This window comes from Stegostoma tigrinum, chromosome 5 (genome assembly GCF_030684315.1).
Source record: "Stegostoma tigrinum isolate sSteTig4 chromosome 5, sSteTig4.hap1, whole genome shotgun sequence".
Classification (NCBI taxonomy): domain Eukaryota; kingdom Metazoa; phylum Chordata; class Chondrichthyes; order Orectolobiformes; family Stegostomatidae; genus Stegostoma; species Stegostoma tigrinum.
In genome coordinates this window covers 88,440,308-88,465,531 of record NC_081358.1, presented here as the reverse complement: position 1 = coordinate 88,465,531, position 25,224 = coordinate 88,440,308, and the positions used below count along the sequence as shown (strand labels likewise).

The following is a 25,224-nucleotide window of genomic DNA, read 5'->3' as shown; positions in this document are numbered from 1 at the left end:
CTTCCCAATCTCTCTTCATTTAATAAATGCTCTGTACTTTATTCTACACACACTTAAACCAATTAATGTTCTGCCCTTGTTCGCTCCACACTGCCCTCCAACCCCACCACACCCGGCACCTTCCCCTGCAACCGCAGGAAATGCTACACTTGTCCCCACACCTCCTCCCTCACCCCCATCCCAGGCCCCAAGATGACATTCCACATCAAGCAGAGGTTCACCTGCACATCTGCCAATGTGGTATACTGCATCCACTGTACCCGGTGCGGCTTCCTCTACATTGGGGAAACCAAGCGGAGGCTTGGGGACCGCTTTGCAGAACACCTCCGCTCAGTTCGCAAAAAACAACTGCACCTCCCAGTCGCAAACCATTTCCACTCCCCCTCCCATTCTCTTGATGACATGTCCATCATGGGCCTCCTGCACTGCCACAATGATGCCACCCGAAGGTTGCAGGAACAGCAACTCATATTCCGCCTGGGAACCCTGCAGCCATATGGTATCAATGTGGACTTCACCAGTTTCAAAATCTCCCCTTCCCCTACTGCATCCCTCAACCAGCCCAGTTCGTCCCCTCCCCCCACTGCACCACACAACCAGCCCAGCTCTTCCCCCCCACCCACTGCATCCCAAAACCAGTCCAACCTGTCTCTGCCTCCCTAACCGGTTCTTCCTCTCACCCATCCCTTCCTCCCACCCCAAGCCGCACCCCCCGCTACCTACTAACCTCATCCCACCTCCTTGACCTGTCCGTCTTCCCTGGACTGACCTATCCCCTCCCTACCTCCCCACCTACACTCTCTCCACCTATCTTCTTTACTCTCCATCTTCAGTCCACCTCCCCCTCTCTCCCTATTTATTCCAGTTCCCTCCCCCCATCCCCCTCTCTGATGAAGGGTCTAGGCCCGAAACGTCAGCTTTTGTGCTCCTGAGATGCTGCTTGGCCTGCTGTGTTCGTCCAGCCCCACATTTTATTATAATGTTCTGTCTACCATGTTCTTACCCATTTGCCCTGTCCAAATACCCTTGAATTCTCTTTGCATCACTCTCACAAATCCCTTCCCAGCTCATTTTGTGCAATCTGCAAGCTTGGAAATAATATATTTGATTTATATTCCATTTAACTAGTCATCCACAATGTAGACATTACTTAAAATTAGAATGATAAAAAATGTCAGTGTGATTCAAAGCAATATGGATGGACTTGAGCGAATTTAAAGTTAATTTCCTTAACCATTCATCATGCATTGGCCCCCATTTCGAAATGATTAACATTGATTCTGAATAGTTAGGTCCGAAGCATTGATCCTAATGGCACCCCACTAGTTTCAGTTTAGCAAATTAAGAATGACCTGTTTATTCCCACTTTTTGTTTTCTTTCCATTAACCAAACCTCAATCAATACTATTGCATTTCATCATTAATTTTGTTTGCTAAACTGTTGATGGGCTTTATCGCTTAGATTCTGAATATCCAAATACAGTCGGTTCTACTAAATGTGTGTTCCTTCAACCCAAATTGGTTTTAAGGCAAATGAAGAATTTAGACTATTTGTAAAATGCGAACTTTCCTTACCTGTATTGGTGATTCTGGCCCCATTAGTCAAAATGGCACGGCTATTGCACAATTTTCTTATAATGCAAGATTGCAGGAGAACAGAATTAACTTGTTATTATCAGAACAGACTGTTTACCTGACCCATTGGTTGCCCTTATTTATAAAATCATAAGCAGAAGTTAACCGTTCAGCTCATTGAGCCTACTATGCCTTTCAATGAGATCATGACTGATCTGGTAATCTTCAAATCCACTTTCCTGCCTTTTCCCCAAAACCCTTGATTCCGCACTGATTAAAAATCTGTCTATATCAGTGTTGAATATACTTAAAGACCCAGCCTTCAAAGTACTCTGCAGTAAAAGATTTCACAGATTCACTACCCACAGAAGAAAGCCCCCTTCATCTGTTTTAACTAGGCACCCTCTGAAACTGAGGCTATGACCTCTGATCCTAAACTCTCCCACAAATGGAAACCAGATAACAACTCTGTTTGTAATCTCTTCAAAACTAAACAGATTTATCCAGAGTTATTTTCCTTTCATTCATCAGTGTTGACTCTGACCATCAAATTATTTATTTTCTAAGTGTGTAGTTATAACGTCGTTTGGAATAGATTCAGTATTTTTACCTGTACTGACATTAGGCTAACAGGTAAATAGTTTCCCATTTTCTCTCCTGCTCTTTTTAAGTATTGTGGCTACATGTACAATCTTCCAACCTGTAGGCATGAGCCAGATTCTATCAAATATTGTAAGGTGATCAGCAGTGCATCCATATTTTTTTAGCCATCTGTTTCAACACTCAACATTTCATAACTTGAGTACCAAAATATTTCCTAGCCAATGAAACACTGAACTGACACCATGCGTGGTGAGAAGTGCAATTGGCAATTTGTACACAATACTATTCCACAGCAATGTGATAAAGTGAATTGTTCAAGAATTCATAAGATGTGGAAGATTGTGTGAATAGAATACTGTCACAGTGAATGAAGCAAATAAAATATTGAGATGTATTAAAATGTAAATATTAAGCCAGAATAGTGAGTTAATCAAGGTATTAATAAATCATTGTCTGATGATGAAGTGGGTACTGAAAAAATAGAGTAACGAGCCACAAAGACAGTTGAAGAGAGAAGGTACGAGAAGCAATTAAGTGAATTTTAAGAGAATGAGAAAGGGAAAGGGAAGATGAAGTGACTGCTGTGATTAAAAGAGAGTTTCACTACTTTACCATGATCTACAATATCTATGTTCAAGCAGCTGAACCTGAAATTGATAGCTATTGTAAGGTTTTAAAATAATATTAGCATGAGGTGTTGCTCCACATCATCCAGAACGGTGCAGCCGAGTGCATGGCCCAATCGTAAAGTGAGCGAGAACAAAACTAATCTGTAGAAGCATTACTTTACTGAGCAGTTGGTACTTATCTTGTATTGACCCATTTTGGGAAGTGAACGACATGGATTGCATTGTTTGATTCAAATTCAAACAAGATTTCTTCAGAGTATTTTGAAATAATGCACATACATAATTTGATACATTACATTTTAAATATAGCATGCTGCGAAGAATAGACACCTTTAAGCAACTTCTGGGTTTCTTTACCTTGTGTCTAGTTGTTTTGCGGTCAAGATTGGTCACTAACTCTTGTATTATGTGACTGCTAGAATGGATGATGGTGAACTAGATGATCTTTGAGATTTCCAGACACAAGAGCTCTCAGTGGGAATTGAGTTTCAAATACTTGATACTGACCTTAAATGTATCAAGTAGTAAGCTGTTCCATACTTTATGACGAATTGAAATTTCTCTTAAGAGAAAACTACTGAACCATATTGCATGAAACAATCACAACATTGAGAAGTTATTTTTTGTCCATGAAGATATCAAGAGTTTGACACTAAATAGAACCGTTGAAAAGTTGCAATAGAGGCAATTAGTACCATTGTACCTGCTCTCTGAATAAACTGGCCACTCTCTCTGATCCCACTTTCCAGCACCCGAAGCATAGTATTTTAACTTCTCTTCAAATTTATCGTACTTTCCTATGAAAATGCTTCTCTAAAAATAGCTATTTAGGATATGTGCACGCAGTATGGGTAATGGATGACCTCAGTTTTCCTTCTCCAGGAGTAGGCTGAGATTTGAAACTCAGTGTATTGCAATCATAAACATAACTCGCATTCACAGCTCTGATAATTTTAGAGTTTTTCTAACTGCGTTTTCGCTGTAGATCAACGAAAGAAAAGCTAGCTGTATTGTGGTAGGCGTGCACTTAAGTTAGTTAGGCATTTTAAGAAGTAAAATGCAATGCTACAGGATTTACCTTCAATTGTTTTTCAAAAATGTGGCACAACAATATAGTGAGACACTTGAAGCCATTATCTTGCACAGCAGAAGTTGTGCCTTAATGATCTTAAGAGCTAAAATGCTACAAAAGCCACAAAAATTTCTATGGAGGAACCAAATTTGAATATAAAATGTTCAGTATTTTGATAAGTGTGATATTCAAATAATGTTTGTGGCATACTATAAGTTCTACAGTGCTGCACAATATTTATGATTTGACTCTTGCATTCATTAGATTGACCTAATGGTTTTAATACATGGTTTAAAAACTACAAGTTTTATAAACAGGATCTCTCCAATAATCATGGATACCACCAGGAAGGTGCCAGTAATTCGCAAATCCCTCAAACCAGCAAGACCATTACATCGTTTATCTACTGAACTAGGTAAGATGTGTCACAGTTTACAACATCTGTAGAGCATTTTTAACTATTCCAGAGTGTTTTATACTCATCTATACAAGATTATTTGTAAATAAACTTGCAGAGCTTACTCCCTGATGTAATTTTCAAAATTACGAAACAGATCAACAGTATATTTCAACATCAGAAAGATGCCTTGACTTATTCTAAAACAAACCATAGTGATTTCAGATTTGATGGGATTTTTTGGATTTGAATGATAATTATAATTCATTAATTGTAAGTCTTCCAGTCCTTTCTAGATATGGAATTGAAAACTGCAAATGTACACATTGTTTAAAACAACTTTGACATTAAAATAACAATGTGAAAGCCTGTATCAATTTATTAAAGGCAAGTAGTATTCAACTTATTTGATGAGTTGTTTGATCAAGCAACAGAGAGGATAGATGAATAGTTCGGTTGTTGTGCATACGAGCTTTGAATTGGTGTTTGAAGTGCTACACAATAGACTTGTTAGCAAATTTGAAGCTCATGGCATTCAAGGTTTCTTGGCTACATAACTTGAGGAAGTAGTATTGTGGTGAATAGTTTTATTTAGACAAGAGGGAAGTTTGTGTATACGGAGAATATTTAAAATTTCCTTTTGTTTAACTTATTGGCATAGAGAGCTGCTGATATGATGGGCACTATTTTTATTTTGTTCAATGTCCCAGAGCAGATGATATCTGACAATGGACCTTAGTCCACTTTCAAACTGTTTCCAGATGTGTGCTCTGGGGAGTGACCCACATCACATTTATCACCCAACTATTCACACTCAAGCAGTCTAACAGAATATATCGTATGTACTATTTGTTATTACTTGAAGACAGACAGCTGAAACAAATCAGCCTTTCTGCCTCTGTATTTGCGACACAGTAAAACGAAAATCTTAAAAGATCCACAAAATTCACCTGAATGGTTCCTAACCACCCCTTTTTTGAAATAATCAATCCCAGAAACTATGAATAATCAGTAATTGATGTTGGTTTATAGTTTGTAAGAGTTAACAAATTATTAACAACAAGTAACCTTAGCAAAGCAAAATTAAATAACAAAAACCTAATTGCCTGTGTATAAACATAATAACCTTTGTTTTCAGCCCCATTCCCACAAAAGACAGCTATAAAAACAAGGTCAAAAAAAAATCAAAACTGACCAAATTACTGAAGTGGCTTTCATGATGCTTTGTTCCACAGGCATGGATCATAATTTCTTGGTTGATTTTCTGAGAAGTGGACACCAAAGAAGGTTACCTCAGAGTCCAATGGGATCTTGATCAGACGGGCCAATGGGCTGAGGAGTCGCAGATGGAGCTTAATTTAGATCAATGTGAAGTGTTGCATTTTGGAAATGCAAATCAGGGCAGGACCTATACAATTAATGGTAAGGTCCTGGAGAGTGCTGCTGAGCAAAGAGACCTCGGAGTGCAGGTTCATAGTTCCTTGAAAGTGGCGTCGTGGATAGACAGGATAATGAAGAAGCCATTTGGTATGCTTTCCTATATTCAGTCAGTTTATTGAGTATTGGAGTTGGGAGGCTATGTTGCAGCTGTTCAGGATACTGGTTCGACCACTTTTGAGTATTGTGTGCAATTCTGATCTCCTTGCTACAGGAAGGCTGTTGTGAAACTAGAAAGGGTTCGGAAAAGATTTATGAGGATGTGGCCAGGGTTAGAGGACTAGAGCTATAGAGAGAGGCTGACTAGCTTGGGACTATTTTCCCTGGACCGTCAGAGGCTGAAGGGTGACATTTGTTGAGGTTTATAAAATTATGGGGGCATGGATAGAGTAAATAGGCGAGGTCTTTTCCCTGCAGTGGGGAGGCCAAAACTAGAGGGCCTAGATTTAAGGTGAGAGGGGAAAGACTTAAAAATGACCTAAGGGACAACCTTTTCCCACAGAGCTTGGTACATGTATGGAACGAACTGCCCGAGGAAGTGGTGGAGGCAGATACCTTTTCAAATGGCATAATTGTATCTGGATAAGTTTATGAATAGGAAAAGTTTAGAGGGATATGGGCCAAATGGTGACAAATGGGTCAAGATTTATACAGGATGCCTGGTTGACATGGATGAGTTGGACCAAACGGTCTGTTTCCATGCTATACATCTCTTTGACTCTGTGTAAATTAGAGCCATCTTTGCGGTTCACTTAGAAGAAGGCAGTGTTACTTATAACCCAGTTTCTATTCCTTGAACTTCCAATAGCTGATAAGCAGGAGGTTAGGCAGGGAATTTTCAATCTTCATGCTTTTGCGTTACCAGCCAAACTCATTCTCCCAGAAAACACATTTCAAAACCTAGTTCAAATTCACTGGTTAATCTCGGTCAGTCTGATCATCTCCCCATAATGGCCCAGTTACATTAGTCAACATCTGCCATTTGCTTGAGCATAAAGTCTCTTCTGGACTTGTTGGAACCAATTCTTAGGTACTGACCTCATTCATATCCAACATCGGTATCTGTTTAAACATACTGCTATGGTGTTGAAGTGTCTGTAGAACCTTGTGGTCAAGACCCAACCTGTAGTTAACTTCTAAGCCTGGCGCATCAAACAAACACAATTTGTTTGATCTGTTTCTTTTTAACACAAGCTGTTGCCCAACAGTCCAAAGATAATTTTTTGCTTGCAGTTCTCAGTCCACAGCTCCATACCAAAATTGGTAAAAGAAGAAAAGTAATGAAAAATCAGCAAGGGTTCGAATGTATCAAATTAGTGATCATGAGGTGCTGAGCAAATAAAGCAAGACATTTTACATTACCTTGCTGCATTTTCATGTAATGTCAGTGGAGAAGACATTACCACCCCCAGCACAATTTATTCAGAAAACAAGTGTGAACAAGATTACTCAGCAACCAATTATCTAACTATTCTGAGTGATAAAATATATGAGCCAGTAGAAATGCATACCACTGCTCACCATTTAATGTGACAAGTCAAATCAAATCTGAACCACTGCCTGTCATGCATCTGCAGCTAAATTCAGTCTGTATCTCATTGACTAGTCAGTTTACTGCCACCATTCTCTTGAATAATGGGGATCTAAAGGCCTGTTTGGTCTTGTGTGGTAGAGGACAACTACTTACCAGTTTAAGTGGCAGATACGCTCATAATAAATTACTTCCTGTTAACTACACTTTAGCCACAGGTTACATTGATATGATAGACATTGTTTCAGAGACTGGCAGGAGGACTTTGATGTTACTTCTTCAAGATCCTGAGCTGTACTCCCCTCAGGTTCACATGCAGTCATCATTCTGTGTGGTGCTTAAGGTAGTTCTTAGTTTTTTACCCAGTCAAACCCCTAATACCTCTAAAAATCTCATTAATATTCTGGTGATGGTGACAAATGAAATTTAAAGTAGCACATTGTTAAATGAGTCATTTTTATAGGCAGAATGTGGAGAGTCAAAACAATGAAGGTAATACATATTTTAAAATTGACATAGGAAAAGACACCTGGTACACAATTGGATTTTTGAAAAGGGCTAGTCGACAAAGCTGTTAAGAAAGCATGAGGGATTCTTGATTTTATCATTAAAATGATGAGATCAAAAATGAATTAATTATGCTAAACCATTTTTAAACAGTGAGTTAACGGCATTTAAAATATTGTAGTCAATGTTGGACCACACTTTGGGAAGTATACTGAGACATTGGAAAGAGATTTACTAGAAGGTTAGTCAAATGGTAACAATAACTGAATATGATCATTGTGTGGACAGCCTCATGAAAACAGGGTTGCAAGAGCAGCATGAGAGAGGTTGGGGAAGATCATCACCATTCCAAATTGCCATATCTGCAATAAATGCTTCTTTCTCAAGGGATGACTTCTCAGAGTTGTTCAGCTAGAGATTGAGGTGGAGATATTGTGTAGCATCAGTGAGGGAAAAGAGTTGCTTGAATAATTTCCATCAGGAGGCTGATGGATCTCCGAGGTTAGAAGTGGTATTGATTTTATCTTTGCTCATGGGCAGGCAAGTGTGACTGGGAAAGTGATTAAACTGTAATGTTTGGAAGTGAGTCTTCAATTGATGATTAATGGGTTGGCTGCCCACGAGCAGGAATGGGAACAGAGGTGTGGCAGATAAAGTACAGGATTGATCTTGGTTCCACAACTTGGCTATCCTAAAGCTGCTGATATTATCCAAAATGAGAAGTCTGCTGACAGCATCAAAACTTTTCACAACACCAGAGAAACACACTGTCACAGGAGAGTCAGAGACTTGGTACCTGAGGCAAGATTGTCCATTTCTTTATTAATGCCCTCCTGGAGCCAATAGTGGAGGCTATCAGGGAGAAGAGTAAGATTCCATTCCCACAGGTGCAGTGAAGATGGACCAATTTTCTGTTCAACATTGTCTTCCCATCCTCCAAAGAGCTATTTGCTTAAAGCCCACAACATACTCAAGTCCTTCTTTGGAGGTTCCAGTTACACAGCTTGCAGGAGATGAGCATGATGACAGAGTTCTTTGTGGGTGGCTATCATCTGACTGGTGAGACACTATTGGAACATCTCTTAAAGACTCACAACAGAAACAGAAGTTGCTGGAATAGCTGAAGAAGGGTCTAGGCCTGAAACATCAGCCTTCCTACTCCTCTGATGCTGCTTGGCCTGCCGTGTTCATCCAACTCTACACCTTGTTATCTCAGATTCTCCAGCATCTGCAGTTCCTGCTATCACTGGAATAGCTCAGCAAGTCTGGCACCATTTGTGAAGAAAAATTCAGAATTAATGTTTCAGGTCTGGTGACCCTTCCTCAGAACTGATGGTAATGAGGGAAACTAAGTTTTTTATGCAGAAGATAAGGAGGGGGTGGGAATTTGGGAGTTTTCAATAGGTGGGGATAGAGCCTGAGAGAGAAGAGCAGTTGGATAGACAAAGGAGTTGATAATGATCTGGCTAGGAGGATTGGATGGCTGTTAATAGGCACCGTTAGTGACTGACAATAGGTAGTTGTGTAAAGACAGGCTATGTGATAACAAGGCCTGGTGTATGGGGCAGGGGGCGAGGACATAGAAGAGTTTATGCCCTAAAATTATTGAACTCGATATTGAGTCCAGAGGGCTGCAGTGTCTCCAAGTGGAAAATGAGGTGTTATTCTTCCAGCCTGCGCTGACATGCTTTGGATCATTGCAGCAAGCCTGAAAGAGAGACGTTGGCCAGGGAACAGGGTGGTATATTAAAATGGCAGGTACTTGGAAGCTCAGGGTCTTTTTTGTGAGCTGAACAGAAATGTTCCGCGAAGCAGTCACCCAGTCTCTGCTTCGTTTCCCTAATGTAGAAGAGACCACATTGTGAGCAGTGAATGCAGTTAGACTAGATTCTGGGAAGTGCAGGTGAAGTGTTGCTTCACCTGGAAGGTATGCTTGGATCCTTGGATACTGGGGAAGGAGGATATAAAATAGGTAGGTGTTACATCTTCACCGGTGGCAGGGGAAGGTGCCATGAGGCTCTCGAAGGTGGGGTGCAGGAGCAGTTGGGGGAGTGGGTGTGTGGGTTTTGGGATGGGTAGGGGAGAGAGGCGAAGGAAGAGTGGACCAGGACTGTACCCTCCAGGACATCCCTACGAAGGTAGACAAGGGAGGGGAGGGGAATATGTGTCTGGTGGTGGCATCTTGCTGGATTTGGTAGAAACTGCATCTCATGATCTTCTGGATGTGGATGCTAGGTAGGACAAGGGAAAACCTATTGCTGTTGCAGGATGGAAGAGGTGGTGGAGGGTAGAAGTGCAGGAGATGGGTCGGACCCGGTTGAGGGCCCTGTCAACAATGCTGCTGGGGAATTCTTGGTTGAAGAAGATGGATATTCAGAGGCTACCTTGTTGAAGTTGGCCTGATCTGAACATATGCGATGGAGACAGTGGAACTGAGAGAATAGGGTAGAGTCTTTACAGGAAGCAGAATGTGAGAATATATAGTCCAGGTAGCTATGGAAGGTGGTGGATATTAATGGCCAGTCTAACCGTAGAAATGAAAACACAGATGTCAAGGAAGGGAACGGGGGACTCGGAGATAGACAAGATGAAAGGGAGCGCAGGATGGAAATTGGAAACAAAGTCGATGGACTTTTCCAATTCCGGACAAGAGAGGGAAGCTGCACCAATGATATCATCAACTTAATGGAGAAAAAGTTGTGGGTGGAGGCTGGAATAGGACTGGAACAAGCAATGTTCCATGTACCCTTTGAAGAGACAGGCATAACTGGGGCCCATGCAGGTACCCATGGCTACCCCTCTGACCTGAAGAAAATGAGAGGATCTAAAAGAGAAATTATTGAGGGTGAGGATGAGTTCAGTCAAATGGAGGAGGGTGTTGGCGGGTGGAGACGATTCAGGCCTTTGCTCCAGGAAGAAGCAATCATCCTGATTGGGGATGGACTTGTAAAAGGATTGCACATCCTTCGTGAAGAGCAGACAGCAGGAGCGGGCAAACTGGAAATTTTGAAACTGGTGTAAAGCGTTAGAGGAATGATGGCTGTACTTGGGCAGGGAATGGACCGGGGAGAAAAGACTGAGTCAAGGTAGGAAGAGATAAATTCTGTGGGGCAGGAGCAAGCGGAAACAATGGGTCTGCAGCACAGTCCTATTTGTAGATTTTAGGAAGGAGATAGAAGCGAACTGTGGGCATCTGGGGGATTGTTAGCTTGGAGGCAGCTTGGGGAGATCACCAGATGAAATGAGATCAGTTACCGTAGTCGATACAATAGCCTGACGTGTCATGATGGGGTCATAGTCCAGGGGAAGATAGAAAGAGGGATCTGAGAGCTAGTGCTGAGCCTCTGCAACGTAGAGGTCAGTATGCCAGACTACAACAGCACCACCCTTATTGGCAGGCTTAACAGCAAAGTCAGAGTTAGCTCCAAGTGCATGGAGTTTGTAGGCTCTGGCCATCTCCTCTTTACCATGGACATGCAATCCCTTTACACGTGCATTCTCTACCCGGATGATCTTAAGGCTCTCCACTTCTTCCTGGAGCAAAGGCTTGAATCGTCCCTGCACACCACCACCTTCCTCTCCTTTGCTGAGCTCATCCTCACTCTCAACAACTTCCCTTCTAAATCCACTCATTTTCTTCAGGTCAGAGGTATGGCATGGGCTCCAGTTATGCCTGTCTCCTCATGGGGTACATGGACCATTGCTTGTTCCAGTTCAGTTCTGAACCCCACCCACAACTCTTTCTCTGATATATCAATGATGGCATTGGTGCTGCTTCCCCCTCTAATCCGAAATTGGAAAAGCTCATTGACTTTGCTTCCAATTTCCACCCTGCGCACACTTTCACCTGGTCTATTTCTGACTCCTCTCTTCCCTTCCTCAATATCTCTTTCTCCATTTCTGTAGCTAGACTGGCCACTAATATCCATTATAAACCCACTGACTTCCACAGTTACCTGGACTATACATCCTAGCACCCCGCTTTCTGTAAAGACTCCATCCTGTTCTCTTAGTTCCTCTGTCTCCATCGTGTATGTTCAGAAGAGGCCAACTTCGATAAGGCAGTCTCCCAAATGTCCACCCTCTTCCTCAACTGAGGATTCCCCAACACCTTTATCGACAGGGCCCTCAACTAGGTCAGACCTATTTCCTGTACTTCCGACCTTATTCCCGCTCTTCACTCCTGCAACAGTGATAGGGTTCCTCTCATCCTTAGATATAGACCACATGTGGAGTATTAAGAGTAGTTTTGGCCCATTTTTTTTAAGGAACAACATTATTTCATTGGGTTCAAAGACTCCCATCAGTTGGGAAGTCCAAGATTACAGGAAGAGTGCAGGAAAGCGGACATGAGGAATTTCAGAATAGCCATGATCCTATTAAATGGCAGAGCAGGCTCAAAGGATCAAACAGCCCTCTTCATCCTTTACTTCTCTTCGGGTTTCTTATGGTCTAATGGAGAGATTGGATAGACTGGGGATAATGGGAACTGCAGATGCTGGAGAATCCAAGATAACAAAGTGTGGGGCTGTGTTCATCTAGCCCCACACTTTGTAATCTTGGATAGACTGGTGTTGTTTCCCTTGGAGCAGAGGAGATTGGGGGGATGGTGGGGGATGAAACAAGATTAAGATTCATAAAATTGTAAAGGGTATAAATAGGATAGACAAGAAGGAATGTTTCCCCTTAGTGGAGGGATCAATGACCAGTGGCTGCAAATTTTAGGTGAGAGGCAGGAGGTTTAAAGGGGATGTGAGGAAAAAAATCCTTCACATGGAGGGTGGTGGGAACCTGGAACTCATTGCAATGGCGGTAGAGGCAGAAACCCTTAACATTTAAGTGCATTTACATGTGCACTTGCAATGCCGTAACAGACAAGGCCAGAAAATAGGATTAGAATAGTTAGGTGGTTGTTTTGACTAGCTTAGACTCGATGAGCCAATGGGTGTTTTCCTGTTCTGTTACCCGTATGACTGACTGTCCAGTTTACTTTTGAAATTATTTGTCAGCCTTGCCTCCAATCTCCTGGACAACAAGCTCCAGGTTATGACTAATTGTTATGAAAGAAACTCCCCTGCATTTCTTGCCTGAAATTTATAATCTGGTTTCCTAGTCCTTGTGTGATCCAGTAATGGGAACAGCTTTTGTTTACCCACCTTACTCAAGCCTGTCATAACTTTATGCAACTGTATCAAATATTCACTTTCTCCAAAAAGAAAATCTCTAATTCTCTGTACTATATTAAGGACTCTCTCATTCAGTTTGTCCACTATGACACAGTTGGTGGCAATTCAACAAAATAATTGTTCATTTTTCCAACCTTTTATTGCAGTTAGTGATATCTTACCCTATCTTTATTGGCTAAGAAAATGATATTCTAAACAAACTTTTTTAATTCTTTCATGTGTGCATCTAGCATTCCCTTTGTCAAAGAACATCTGGACATTATGCAAAGTTATTGCCATTGGTGTGCCACCTAACAGTTTGTTGGACTTGACTTTGAGTGTTGCTTAGTATGTTGAATCTTCTCACTTCGATCTCTCTTGTAATTAGAATAGATCATAGAATACCTAGAGAGTGGAAACAGGCCCTTCAGCCCAACAAGTCCACACCGACCCTTACAGCATGCCACCCAGACCCATCCGCCATACCCCACCGAATCTACGCATTCCTGAACACTGCAGGCAATTAAGCATGTCCAATCCACCTAACCTGCACATCTTTGGACTGTTGGAGGAAACCAGAGCACTTGGAGGAAGTCCACGCTGACACGGGGAGAATGTGCAAACTCCACATCGACAGTCACTTGATGGTGGAATTGAACCTGGGTCCCTGGCCCTGTAATTAGAGTAGACTGCATGGCGTTAATGACGGGTTCTATCACTGCAATATTGACCTCAAACCAGTCAATTTTTAAAAATTCATGCTTCTGATATGTTGATGGTGTGGCATTGTAGATTGTTTCTTGGAGGATGTTCCATTCTTTAAATACTGGTGTTCAATCAAATTAAGGAACTGTTGGGAGTGAAATGCTCCATCTTGGGAGCAGACTATACCTCCTCTCACCCACCGTCCTGCAAGAATGTGACTTCTACTCCCAATTCCTCCGCCTCCGCCCTATCTGCTCCCAAGATGGAGTGTTCACTCCCGGACATCCAAGATGTTCTCCTATTTCAAGGACTGCAACCTCCTTCCTCCAGTGATCAAAATGACCTCAACTGTATCTCTTGTATTTCCTGCACTTCTGCCCTCAAACCCCCTCCCACCAACAAAAATAAAGACAGAATCCTCCTTGACCTCACATACGGCCCCACCAACCTTGACATCCAGCATCTCATTCTCTGCCACTTCCACCACCTACAATCCAACCCCACAACTAACGGTATGTTTCTGGGGGGGTGAGGAGTTCTTGTGGTATAGTGACATGTCTCTACCTCTGAACCAGGAGGTCTGAGTTCAAATCCGCACCTACTCAAGAGGTGTCTAATAATATCTCCGAACAGTTTAATTGAAAAATATCTATTTGTTTATGGGATTTTGAGTGTCACTGACTAGCTCAGCATTTATTGCCCAGGGGTCAGTTGAGAGGCAACTACAGGTAAGGATGGGCACTATTAAATCTGGTGGGTTTTTATTCAAAATCACGGCCACCATTGAGCTGGCTTTTAATGCTAGATTTTTTACTGAATCTACAGGATCGAACGTGTATACCCAGAACACTGACATGAGGTTATGTGTTAGCCGTCTAGGGAAATGGCCACAATGCCACCATCTCCCCAGAATGTCATCTTGTGGCATAGTTTGTTTTGAAAGGAATTGTTAATTACACAAAACTTATGGTACCAGTAAAGCTTATGTCTGCTCATTGTCAGTTACCATTCCCAAGCCCTGATGGCTGACGTAGAAAGGCCATGGCTCATAGTCCATGACTAGAAATCCCCTGTTTGATGAAGAGGTTCTCATTTAGGTGTTTCTGCTGACAGCAGTGTCAAATTCCTCAGCTAGTCTTTTGTCTGTGTTGTGGACATTTCAACTTAATGAGTATTTATGTTCCAACACTGAATCTCCAACTATCAACATTCTGGTGACTACCACTGTTCAGAGACTGAACTGGGCTAGCTATATAAATACTGATTATAAGAGCAGGATGTAGGCTAAGAATTGTGCCACTTGATATCACTGTCGATGACCCTTCTATCACTTTGATCAAGAGTAGACATGGGGCTTGTTTTGCCAGATTACAATTGACGTTATCACACACAGGACAAACCTAGATGATTTTTTGTATTGCAGGGTAAATGCTAATATTGTAGTTAAACTCAAATAGGTTGGGGTGGTCTAATTTTGAAGTACAAGTTTTCAATACTGTTGGCAGAAAATTGCTAGTGTTTAGTATCTTCAAACATTTCTTCATTAATTGTGGCATAAAATAAATTAACTAAAGTTATTAATATTAACTATGATGCTGGAGGCCGAGATGGATTATCTACCTGGCCCTTCTACATGAGGATCAGGTAAGTTTTTCCCTTTTGCAGTTCTCTCACCACCTATTATAGACCCGTTTAGCAGTTGCCCCCTTTCAGATTCTGCCAGGCTGATCAGTGGTGCTGCTGTCAATTCACTCTTAGTGATGGATGTTGAAGTCCCTTAACTAGAGGAAACCTATGCTGTTCCCACTCTCAGATCTTTTCCAATTGGTGCTCAATGTGGAGGATTGCTCATTTGTAAGCTGAGGATGATAGCAGATAATCGAGGAGGTTTCTTCACCCATGTTTGACTTAATACTATGAGACTTCATGGAATGCAAAGTCTTTGTTGACTCTGTGCTACCTCATCTGGTGGATTTTCCGTACCTGTAGGACTGATAATGATGGGAGTACCGTTGAATGTTTTTTCTCCTTTTCAATGTTCTGGTTGATTTTTGATGGTTTCTAGAACACACCCACTTTTCTTACAATATTTAAACCCCTACTTTTAATCTAATACTGCACCATCCTTAATCTCCTTAGTAAGCTATGGATGTATTTTTCTCATCGAGTTTTTGCTTTTCGATGGACTGTATTTTTATTGAATGTTTTCAATGTTTAAAAAATGGTACTCTTTATTTTCCATCTTTTTATCTATACACCCAATCAACTTTAGCCAGTTCAACACTCAACTATATCAATGCTTTTGTTTAAATGTAAGATTCTTAATTATGATTGGTTTACTTTCTGCAAATTTTGTATGAAATTACCTGTATTATGATCATTCTTTCCCAGTTAATTTTTAAAAATGATCCGATAACTAACTCTGACTCTTGTACAATACTAAATCTAACGTAATCTCCACTCAAGATTGTTGAAGCAAAAACAAAATTATTGTCTCTGCCAGCTCTCCAAAGGAGCAATTTGTTTCAAGCCATTCACCCACCAACTGCCCATAGCCCTACAGGTTCTGAATTTTAAGTTAGTGAATATCCTTGTGTGCTTCAGTTGAACATGTCTGTACCTCACACAAAGACAATGCATTCACAATGCCAACAACTGCTCATCTTTTTTTTTCCTCATCACTTTTTTTTACTGATTTCCTTAAATTTATACCATTTTGTTCTCACTCCTTCAAGGAAACATTTCTTTCATTTCTGTTCTGCTGAGATCCCTCATGACTTTTAAAACCTTTGAAATCTCTTTCAACCTTCTCCGACATATTCACATAATTAAGTTTGTCATTTCTGGAGACATTCTTGTGATTCTTTTCAGTGCACTTTCTGATGCCTTAATGTATTTCCTAATGTGTGGCATCCAGATTACTGCGTAACACTAGTTGAGGCTGAACCAGTGTACTGTTCAAGGTTAACAATTCCTTGTTTTTATGCTCTTTGCCCCTATTAGTAAAGTCTAGGATGCTGTGTGTTTTGTTAAGTGCTCTTTCAACCTGTCATGGTATCTTTAAGAAAGTAGGAAGTTGTGTAGGAGTAGGCTATTTTGCACTTTGAGCCGGCTGCAATATTTGGTACGATCATGACTGATCATTAAAATCAGTAGCCTATTCCTGTTTTTTTCACATTGATTCCCTTAACCCCAAGAACTGTATCTAATGCCTTCTTGAAAATGTGCAATGTTTTGGCCTCAACCATATTCTGTGGTGGAGAATTCCACTGGATCACCATTCTCTTGGTGAAGAGATTTCTCCTCATCGCAGTCCTAAATGGCCTATCCAGTATCCTAAGTCTGCGACCCTTGATTCTGGACAATCTGGTCATCAGGAGTCTCCTTCTGCTTTTGCCTGGGAGTCCTCAACATTGACTCCAGACCTTATGAAGTCTCATCGCTTTAGGTTAAACAAAGACATGGAAACCTTGCTGGTTGCCGTCCTCCCATACTGTCCTCCCTCAGTTATGAATCAGCACTCCTCCATGTTGAGTAAAACTTAGGGGAAGCACTGAGGGTGGAAAGGGCACAAGATGCACTCTGGACAGGGACTTTCATTGTCCAACATGAAGAATGGCTTGACAGCAGCACTACTGATCAATCTAGCAGGTGGGAAGATCATACTTGACCTTCCCCTTACCAATCAGTACAGTGCATCTTGTAGATGTTACACACTGCTGCTACTGAGCGTAAGTAGTGGAGTGAGTGAATATGTGTGAATGCAATACTAATCGAGCAGGCTTTCTGGAAGTGTCAAGTTTCCTGACTATTGCTGAAGCTGCACTCATCCAGGCACGTGGGGAATATTCTATCGTCCACCTTACTTGTAATCTCTAAATGGTGGACATGCTTTGGCGGGGTTGAGGAGGTGAGTTACTTACTGCAGGATTCCTAACCTCTGATCTGCTTTGAGAGCCATAGTTATTTATATGACTAGTCCAATTCAATTTCTGGTCAATAGTAACCCTCAGAATGTTTACAGTGGGGGCTTCAGCCATGATAATGCCGCTGAATGCTAAGGGATGGTTAGATTCTCTAATGTTGGATATTGTCATTACCTGGCATGAGTCATGTAATTTTACTTAGAATTTGTCAGCCAAACCTGGATATTGCCCATGTCTTACTGCATTTGAACGCGGACTGCTTCAGTATCTGAAATTGTGAAAATTGCTGCCCACTGTACGATCATCAGTAAGTATCCCCCTCCTGAGCTAATGATGGAGACAAGACTTTTGATAAAGCAATTGAGGATGATTGGGCTTAATACACTACTGTAAGGAGCTAAGTGTTCTTCTAGCATGGTGGTAGTGTCCCTACATCTGAGCCAGGAGTTATGGGTTCAAGTTCCACCTTCTTCAGAGATGTGCCCTAACATTTAGTTAGAAGATGTTTACTCTGAGGAACTCCTGTAGAGAGGTCCTGGAGCTGAGATGACTAACCTCAAACAACCGTCGCCCTTTTTAGCCTCACCAATAAAATTTACCTATAATCCCTATAGTGTATTAATATGACTAGCTCTAGAAATCTTTTGACTCTACCATGCACTTAATGATTTAGCATCTACAATTCTCCAGGGTAGAGATTTCTAAAGATTAGAAATTACCTCTTTCATCCCTAGTGAGTTCTAGCTCATTACCAGCCAGGGGAAACATTCTTCCTGCATCTACCTTTTTTATCCCTTCTAAGAATTTTAAGTTTCGATTAGATTAACTCTCACTCTTCTAAGCTGAAAATAGATCCAGTCTACTCATAGGACAGTGCCATCTTCCCAGGATGACCCTACAGTGCAGTCTCTGAATAAAGGTAACTACAGAGGTATGAGAGATGAGCTGGGCAGAATTGACTGGAAGAGGAGCCTATCAGGACAGACAGTGGAACAGCAATGGCAGGAGTTTCTGGGAGTAATTCAGGAGACACAGCAAAAATTCATCCCTGGGAAAAAGAAGCATGGTACAAGGAGGATGAGGCAACCATGGCTGACTAAGGGAGCCAGGGATAGCATAAAAGCAAAAGAGAAAGCATATAATGTGGCGAAGGACAGTGTGAGACCAGAGGACTTGGAAGCTTACAAAGACCAACAGAGATCAACAAAATAAGAAATCAGGAGGGAGAAGATTAAATATGAGGGTAAGCTAGCCAGTAATATAAATGAAGACTGTAAGAGTTTCTTTAGATATATAAAGGGCAAAAGAGAGGCAAAAGTCGACATTGGACCACTGGAGAATGATGGTGGAGAGATAATAGTGGGGAACAAGGAAATGGCTGAGGAACTGAATAATTATTTCATGTCAGTCTTCATGGTGGAAGACATGCATAATCTCCCAAAGATTCAAGAGAGCCAGGAGGCAGAGGTGAGTTTACTGGCCATCATCAAGAAAAAGGTGCTAGTAAAACTGATTGGCCTGAAGGTGGATAAATAACCTGGACTACAGACCACACCCCAAAGATCTAAAGGAGATAGCTGAGGAGACAATGGAAGCATTAGTGGTGATCTATCAGGAATTGCTCAATTCAGGAAGGGTCCCAGAGGACTGGAAAATTGCTAATGTGACACCCCTGTTTAAAAAGGGAGTAAGGCAAAAGATGGAAAATTACAGGGCAATTAGCCTAACCTTGTCATGGGTAAGATTTTGGAGTCCATTGTGAATATTTGGAAGTGTATGGTAAAATAGGGCAAAGTCAGCATGCTTTCATTAAGGGGAGGTCATGCCTGACAAATCTACTAGAATTCTTTGAGGAAGTAACGAGCAGGCTAGACCAAGGAGACCCAATAAATATTACCTACCTAGACTTCAAGAAGGCCTTTGACAAGGTGCTGCACAGTAGGCTGCTGAGTAAGATAGGGGCCCAGGGTGTTAGAGGCTAGTTGGTGGCACAGATAGAAGATTGGCTGTCTGGCAGAAAGCAGAGAGTGGGGATAAAAGGGTCTTTTTCAGGATGGCAGCTGATGAGAAGTGGTGTTCCGCAAGGGTCAATGTTGGGGCCACAACTTTTCACTTCATACATTAATGATCTAGATGAAGGAACTGTGGGCATTCTGGCTACATTTGCAGACGATAAAAAGATAGGTGGAGGGACAGGTAGTATTGAGGAGGTGGGGAGGCTGCAGAAAGATTTGGACAGGGTAGGAGAGTGGACAAAGAAGTGACAGATGGAGTACAGTGTGGGAAAGTGTGTGAGGTCATGCACTTTGGTAAGAAGAATGAAAGCATGGACTAGTTTCTAAATGGGGAGAAAATTCAGAAGTCTGAAGTGCAAAGAGACTTGGGAGTTCTTGCCCAGGATTCTCTCAAGGTAAACTTGCAGGTTGAGTCAGCAGTCAGGAATGCAAATGCAATGTTGGCATTTATTTTGAGATGACTCTAATATAAAAGCAGGGATGTACTCCTGAGCTTTATAAGGCTGTGGTTAGGCCACATTTGGAGAATTGTGTGCAGTTTTGGACTTCATATCTCAGGAAGGATGTACTGGTCCTGGAGCGGGTTCAGAGGAGGTTCACGAGAATGGAAAGCTTAACATATGAGGAATGTTTGAGGATTCTGGGACTAAACTTATTGGAGTTTAGAAGGATGAGGGGGGGCCTAATTGAAACTTACAGAATGCTAAATGGCCTGGACAGAGTGAATATTGGGAAGATGCTTCCATTGGTAGGAGAGACTAGGACCTGAGGTCACAGCCTTAGAGTGAAGGGAAGACCTTTTTGAATGGAGATAAGGAGAAACTTCTTCAGCCAGAGAGTGGCAAATCTATGGAATTCACTGCCACAGAAGGTTGTGCAGGCCAGGTCATTGAGTACATTTAAGACTGAGATATATAGGTTCTTGATTGTCAAGGGGATCAAGTGGTACAGGGAGAAAGTGGGAGAATGGGGTTGAGAAACTAATCAGCCATGATTGAATGGCAGGGCAGACTTGATAGGCTGAATGGCTTAATTTCTGCTTCTATGTCTTATGGTCTCATCATGGAAAGTATATCCTGAGATAATGAATCAAGTCAATGCACCAGTTCTGAGGAAGGGTCACTGGACCCGAAACATGAACTCTGTTTTCTCCTTCACAGATGCTGTCAGACTTTCAGAGCTTTTCCGGGAACTTAGTTTTTGTTCTCGATTTACAGCATCTGCACTTCTTTTGGTTTTTATGATTTAAGCAGGTTATGCATTGAAAACAAGACATAGTTGCTCCTTTAGTCAAATCCTCTTGTGCAAAAGCCAGCATATGAACACGTAAATTAGGAGCAGGACTGGGCCACTGTGGCTGATCTATTTATTCCACTTATTCTTATTTCAACTTACTCCTTTCTGATTATCAAGAAGCAAAAGATTAGCACAATTGCTAAAAATAAATTTCAATCCCATTCTAGTAAGAAGCAAATTGAGAGTGATTGCGCAGGACATCAAGTCAGAGTCTGACCAAGTATGGCATCAAAGAACCCTAGCTAATCTAGTGTCAATGCAAATTCAGTGAAAATGCTCTTTGCTGGTTGGATTCATACCTAGCACAAAGGAGGATGGCTGTAGTTGTTGAAGGTCAATTATCACAGCCCCAGAACATCAATGCACAAACTCCTTAGGGCAGTGTCTTTGGAATAACTATCTTCAGCTGGTTCATCATTGACTTTTCCTCCATCATAACTTCAGGATATTCATTGATGATTGCACAACGTTAAGCACTATTTACGCTATTTCAGAATCTGAAGTGTTGTGTGTCCGAATGCAGGAGACCTGGATAACACCCAGATGTGAATTGGTAAGTTTCAAGTAATAGTCATGCCACACAAATGCCAAGCAATGACCATCTCCATAAAGAGATAATCTAACCATCTAACCTCTTGACATTCAATGGCATTACCATGCTATCAAAATCCTGGGGATTACTGTTGATCAGGAACTGAACTGGATGACCCACATAAATACTGCAGTTGCAATAGCAGTTTAGAGGCTAGGAATTCTGTGGCAAGTAATTCACCACGTGACTACCCAAAACCTGTCCACCATCTACAAAGCACAAATCAGGATCGTGGTCTCGACTGGCTTGGATGAGTGCAGCCCCAATAACACTTGAGAAGATTAACACCATGCAAGACAAAGCAGACCACTTAATCAACATCACCTTCACCCTTTTATGATTCATACCCTTCGCCACTGATGCCCAATGGCAACAGTGTGCACCATCTACAAAATGCAAAGCACCAACTCACCAAAACTCCTTCAACAGTGTCTTTCAAACTAGTGACGTCTAACAGCTCTTTAGGCCAAAATCATTAGATGTTTGGAAACTCACCATACGCAAATATCCCTCCAAGCCACACATAATTCTGACTTGAAACTATATCACCAATTCTTCATAGTTGCTAAATCAAAATCCTGAATTTCCCTTCCAAACAGCGCTGGATTGTCGTAAACCCCAAGGATTGTAGCAGTTTAAGAAGGCTCCTCTCCAGGGCAATTAAGAATGAGCAGTAAATACTAGTCTAGCCAGCAATGGCCATGTCCATAAATAAATAAAATGAAATCTATTAAATTCCCCCAACCAATGCGCTGCATGGAAATGAGAGAATTTGTTAAAAGTATAGAATTTGTGTATTAATAATCTGTTAATTTTTACTTTTCCATCAGATTCTGCTGTATGTATTGATTATCTACCACCGGTTTTACATCAAAATGAAGTTTCATGGAGTGAAGAGAACTGGGTATGATCTATTCTATTTGTAAGATGCTTTTATTGATCCAGTTTTTAACTCAAAAGAGTTTAGTTCATTTCTGTGTAATGAGTTAGAATAGAGAAATTATGGAAGTGTTCAGCTTTTGTGGGTTATTGAAAATGACATTGAGTGACCATACTTTAATTTCTCTAACATGGGACGTTTTGAGTTAATTGCTTGTCACCACATTTACGTTGCTACTGACTTCCTCAAATACACCTTCTCTCCCAACATTTGATGCTGTTCTCCCCAATGATATTATTGGTGACCATCTCTCACCATGGTCATTCCCTCTGGTACAGCTCTCATTTCCCGTCCAACAAGACCAAAATGTGCAATCTTAGAAGGATATAGGAGATGTTGCTTTAGTCATTTGCATCACATGAGGCTAGACAATATAAAATAATATTGCAAGCATGGATGAAGAACAAAAATGAATGTCTATGATCAGGTAGATGGCAGAAAAGATTAAATAACTCAAGGTTGTGCGGTGATGAGTTTTAACAAATAGTGCTGTCCAGAATTTGTGTTTCTCTACCAATAACTATGAAACATGTCAGTGTTTGATCTCTCCAGTCCTCCATCCTATCTTACACTCTCTTTTTTGTTCTCTCCCTGTCTTAACATTTTCTCTAAAGTTTCTTAGCCCCAGCATAGACTCAGTCTTGCCCCAGCATCTCCTCTGTGTTACTTCATGTCCCTTCTGCACCCTCCTTGTTTATGAAATCCACCGAATGGATTGCCTGATGCTGTTCCCGCCAATCTAAATGTCCTATCCCAATTTCATTGTTAACTTCAGAGATAGTAGGGACTGCAGATGTTGGAGAATCTGAGATAACAAGGTGTAGAGCTGGATGAACACAGCAGGCCAAGTAGTATCAGAGGAACAGGAAAGCTGACATTTTGGGCCTAGACCCTTCTTCAGAAATGAAGAAGGGTCCAGGCCAAAAGCGTCATCTTTCCTGCTCCTCTGATGCTGCTTGGCCTGCTGTGTTCATCCAGCTCTACACCTTGTTATCTCTTCATTGTAGATTGTTATTTACATTCCTCTCTGTCCGGAGACTATCTCCTCTTTTTTATAATTCCGTTTTAATCATCCTCTGCTCAATAAGTGCCCGTGCTGTATATCTTTCATTTATTCTATGAGTTGCAAATTTGCTTGCAAATCTGTGTGTGGCCCTGAAGTAAATATGTTTTAGAAGTAATTATGCATCATGTCAATATTCTCTTCAACTTTCACTCTTCCCTCACCAAAAAACTTCAAGTTGATCAAACACAATTTAGTCTTAGGTAACATGTATCTTTGCTTAATTAATACACATTTGCCTAGGTAACTATGAATTTTGTCCCTAATTATTCCTAGAGGCTTCTCCACTGCCAGAGTTAACCTGACAGACCTGTAATTGCTGGGCTAATCTTTACATCTTCATTGAAAAAGGTAAAATCTCTAATTCTTCAGCCTCTTGCACCACCCAAGTCCAAAGAAGACTAAAAAATTATGATTAGTTCTTCTGCAATTTTCATTCTTTACCATTTCCCTTATTATCCTTGAATGTATTTCATTTTGCCCCAATCACTTATTGACTTTAAATTCAGATAACCTATCAAATGCTTCCTCCTCATCCATTTAAAACCCTTCAGATATGTGAATGAGCTTCTCTTAAACCAGGAATTAACTTTTCCTTAGCGGAGATAGGTGTAAATATTCATTTAAGACTTCAGCTATGTACCTTGCCTCTATGCCTAAATCTGCTTTCAACGACACCTACCCCTCCCAAAATGATGACTTCCAAACTTCCACCATCCTTTGAATGAAAACCATTTTCTCTTCCCCTCTTAGTCTTCTGTCTCTTGAATCTATGCACCCTGATTATTAACACTAGTTCTAATGGAAAATGTGCCTTTCTTGTCCAGCCTGTCAATGTCCCTCATAATTTTATACACTTCAATAAGGTCTCTTCTCAACCACAGCCTATCCAATCATTGCTCGTTCAGCTCAGGCAACATCCTGGGAAATCTCCTTTGTGTGAGGAAATCTTCTCAATAATGTAACTGGCACTGCATTTCGTACTCCAGTTGTGGCCTAACCAGCATTTAATACAGTTCCAGCATAATCTCCTTGCTATTGTATCCTATGGCTTGACTAATAAAGTTAGTTATCCCCATGTCATCTTAACCACCTTATTAACCTACACTGCTCACATCAAAATCATGTGGTACCCACTCAAAGGTCCCTTGATCTTCACAACATTTCCTGGCTCTATATTCTATATTGTCATCCCATGCCTTCTTCGCTGTCTGCAAATTCATGACTTGACACTTTTTTGGGGTTAAATTCCATTAGCTGTTGTTCTGACCACCTGATCAGTGAGGTGATAACTCCCTTCAGTTTAAAGCTGTTCTCCTCACTATTTCCCACCCTAACAATTTTTATGTCATCTCCAAATTTCTTGATCTTACCCCCTAAATTTAAGTATAAATCATTAACATACACCGAAAAGCAGCAAGGCCCTCAACACTAAGCCATGCAAAACCTTACTGAAAATAGACTTCCAATGATAGAAACATCCCTTTATCATCACCCTTTGCTTCCTGTCTCTGTCCCTTGTGGATCCAGAATGCCTTGGATTCAATGAGGTCTGACTTCCTTGACCTGTCTGTCATGGGGGAACCTGATGTTTAAAAGAAAAGACTTGGACAAGTCTATGCAGACTGCATCATCTGCATTGCTTCATCAACACCCTGGCTACCTCCTTAAAGAATTGATCAAATTTGTCAAACACAACTTTCTCTTAAGAAATCCATGCTGATTATCCCTGATTATTGTATCTGTCCAGAGGGCCAGTGATTTTTCTTGG

General features: G+C 41.2%; 1 protein-coding gene across 4 annotated transcripts in view; it reads left to right on the top strand.

Moving 5' to 3' along the window:
- Positions 1-25,224, top strand: part of gra (granulito) — a 102,591-nt gene that overhangs the window by 12,643 nt on the left and 64,724 nt on the right. For all 4 annotated transcript variants that reach the window (XM_048529801.2, XM_048529800.2, XM_059646363.1 and 1 more), the window contains 2 exons: positions 4,197-4,294; positions 22,281-22,354. In XM_048529801.2, coding sequence (XP_048385758.1) covers positions 4,197-4,294; positions 22,281-22,354 — 172 coding nt within the window. The remainder of the gene's footprint in view (positions 1-4,196; positions 4,295-22,280; positions 22,355-25,224) is intronic.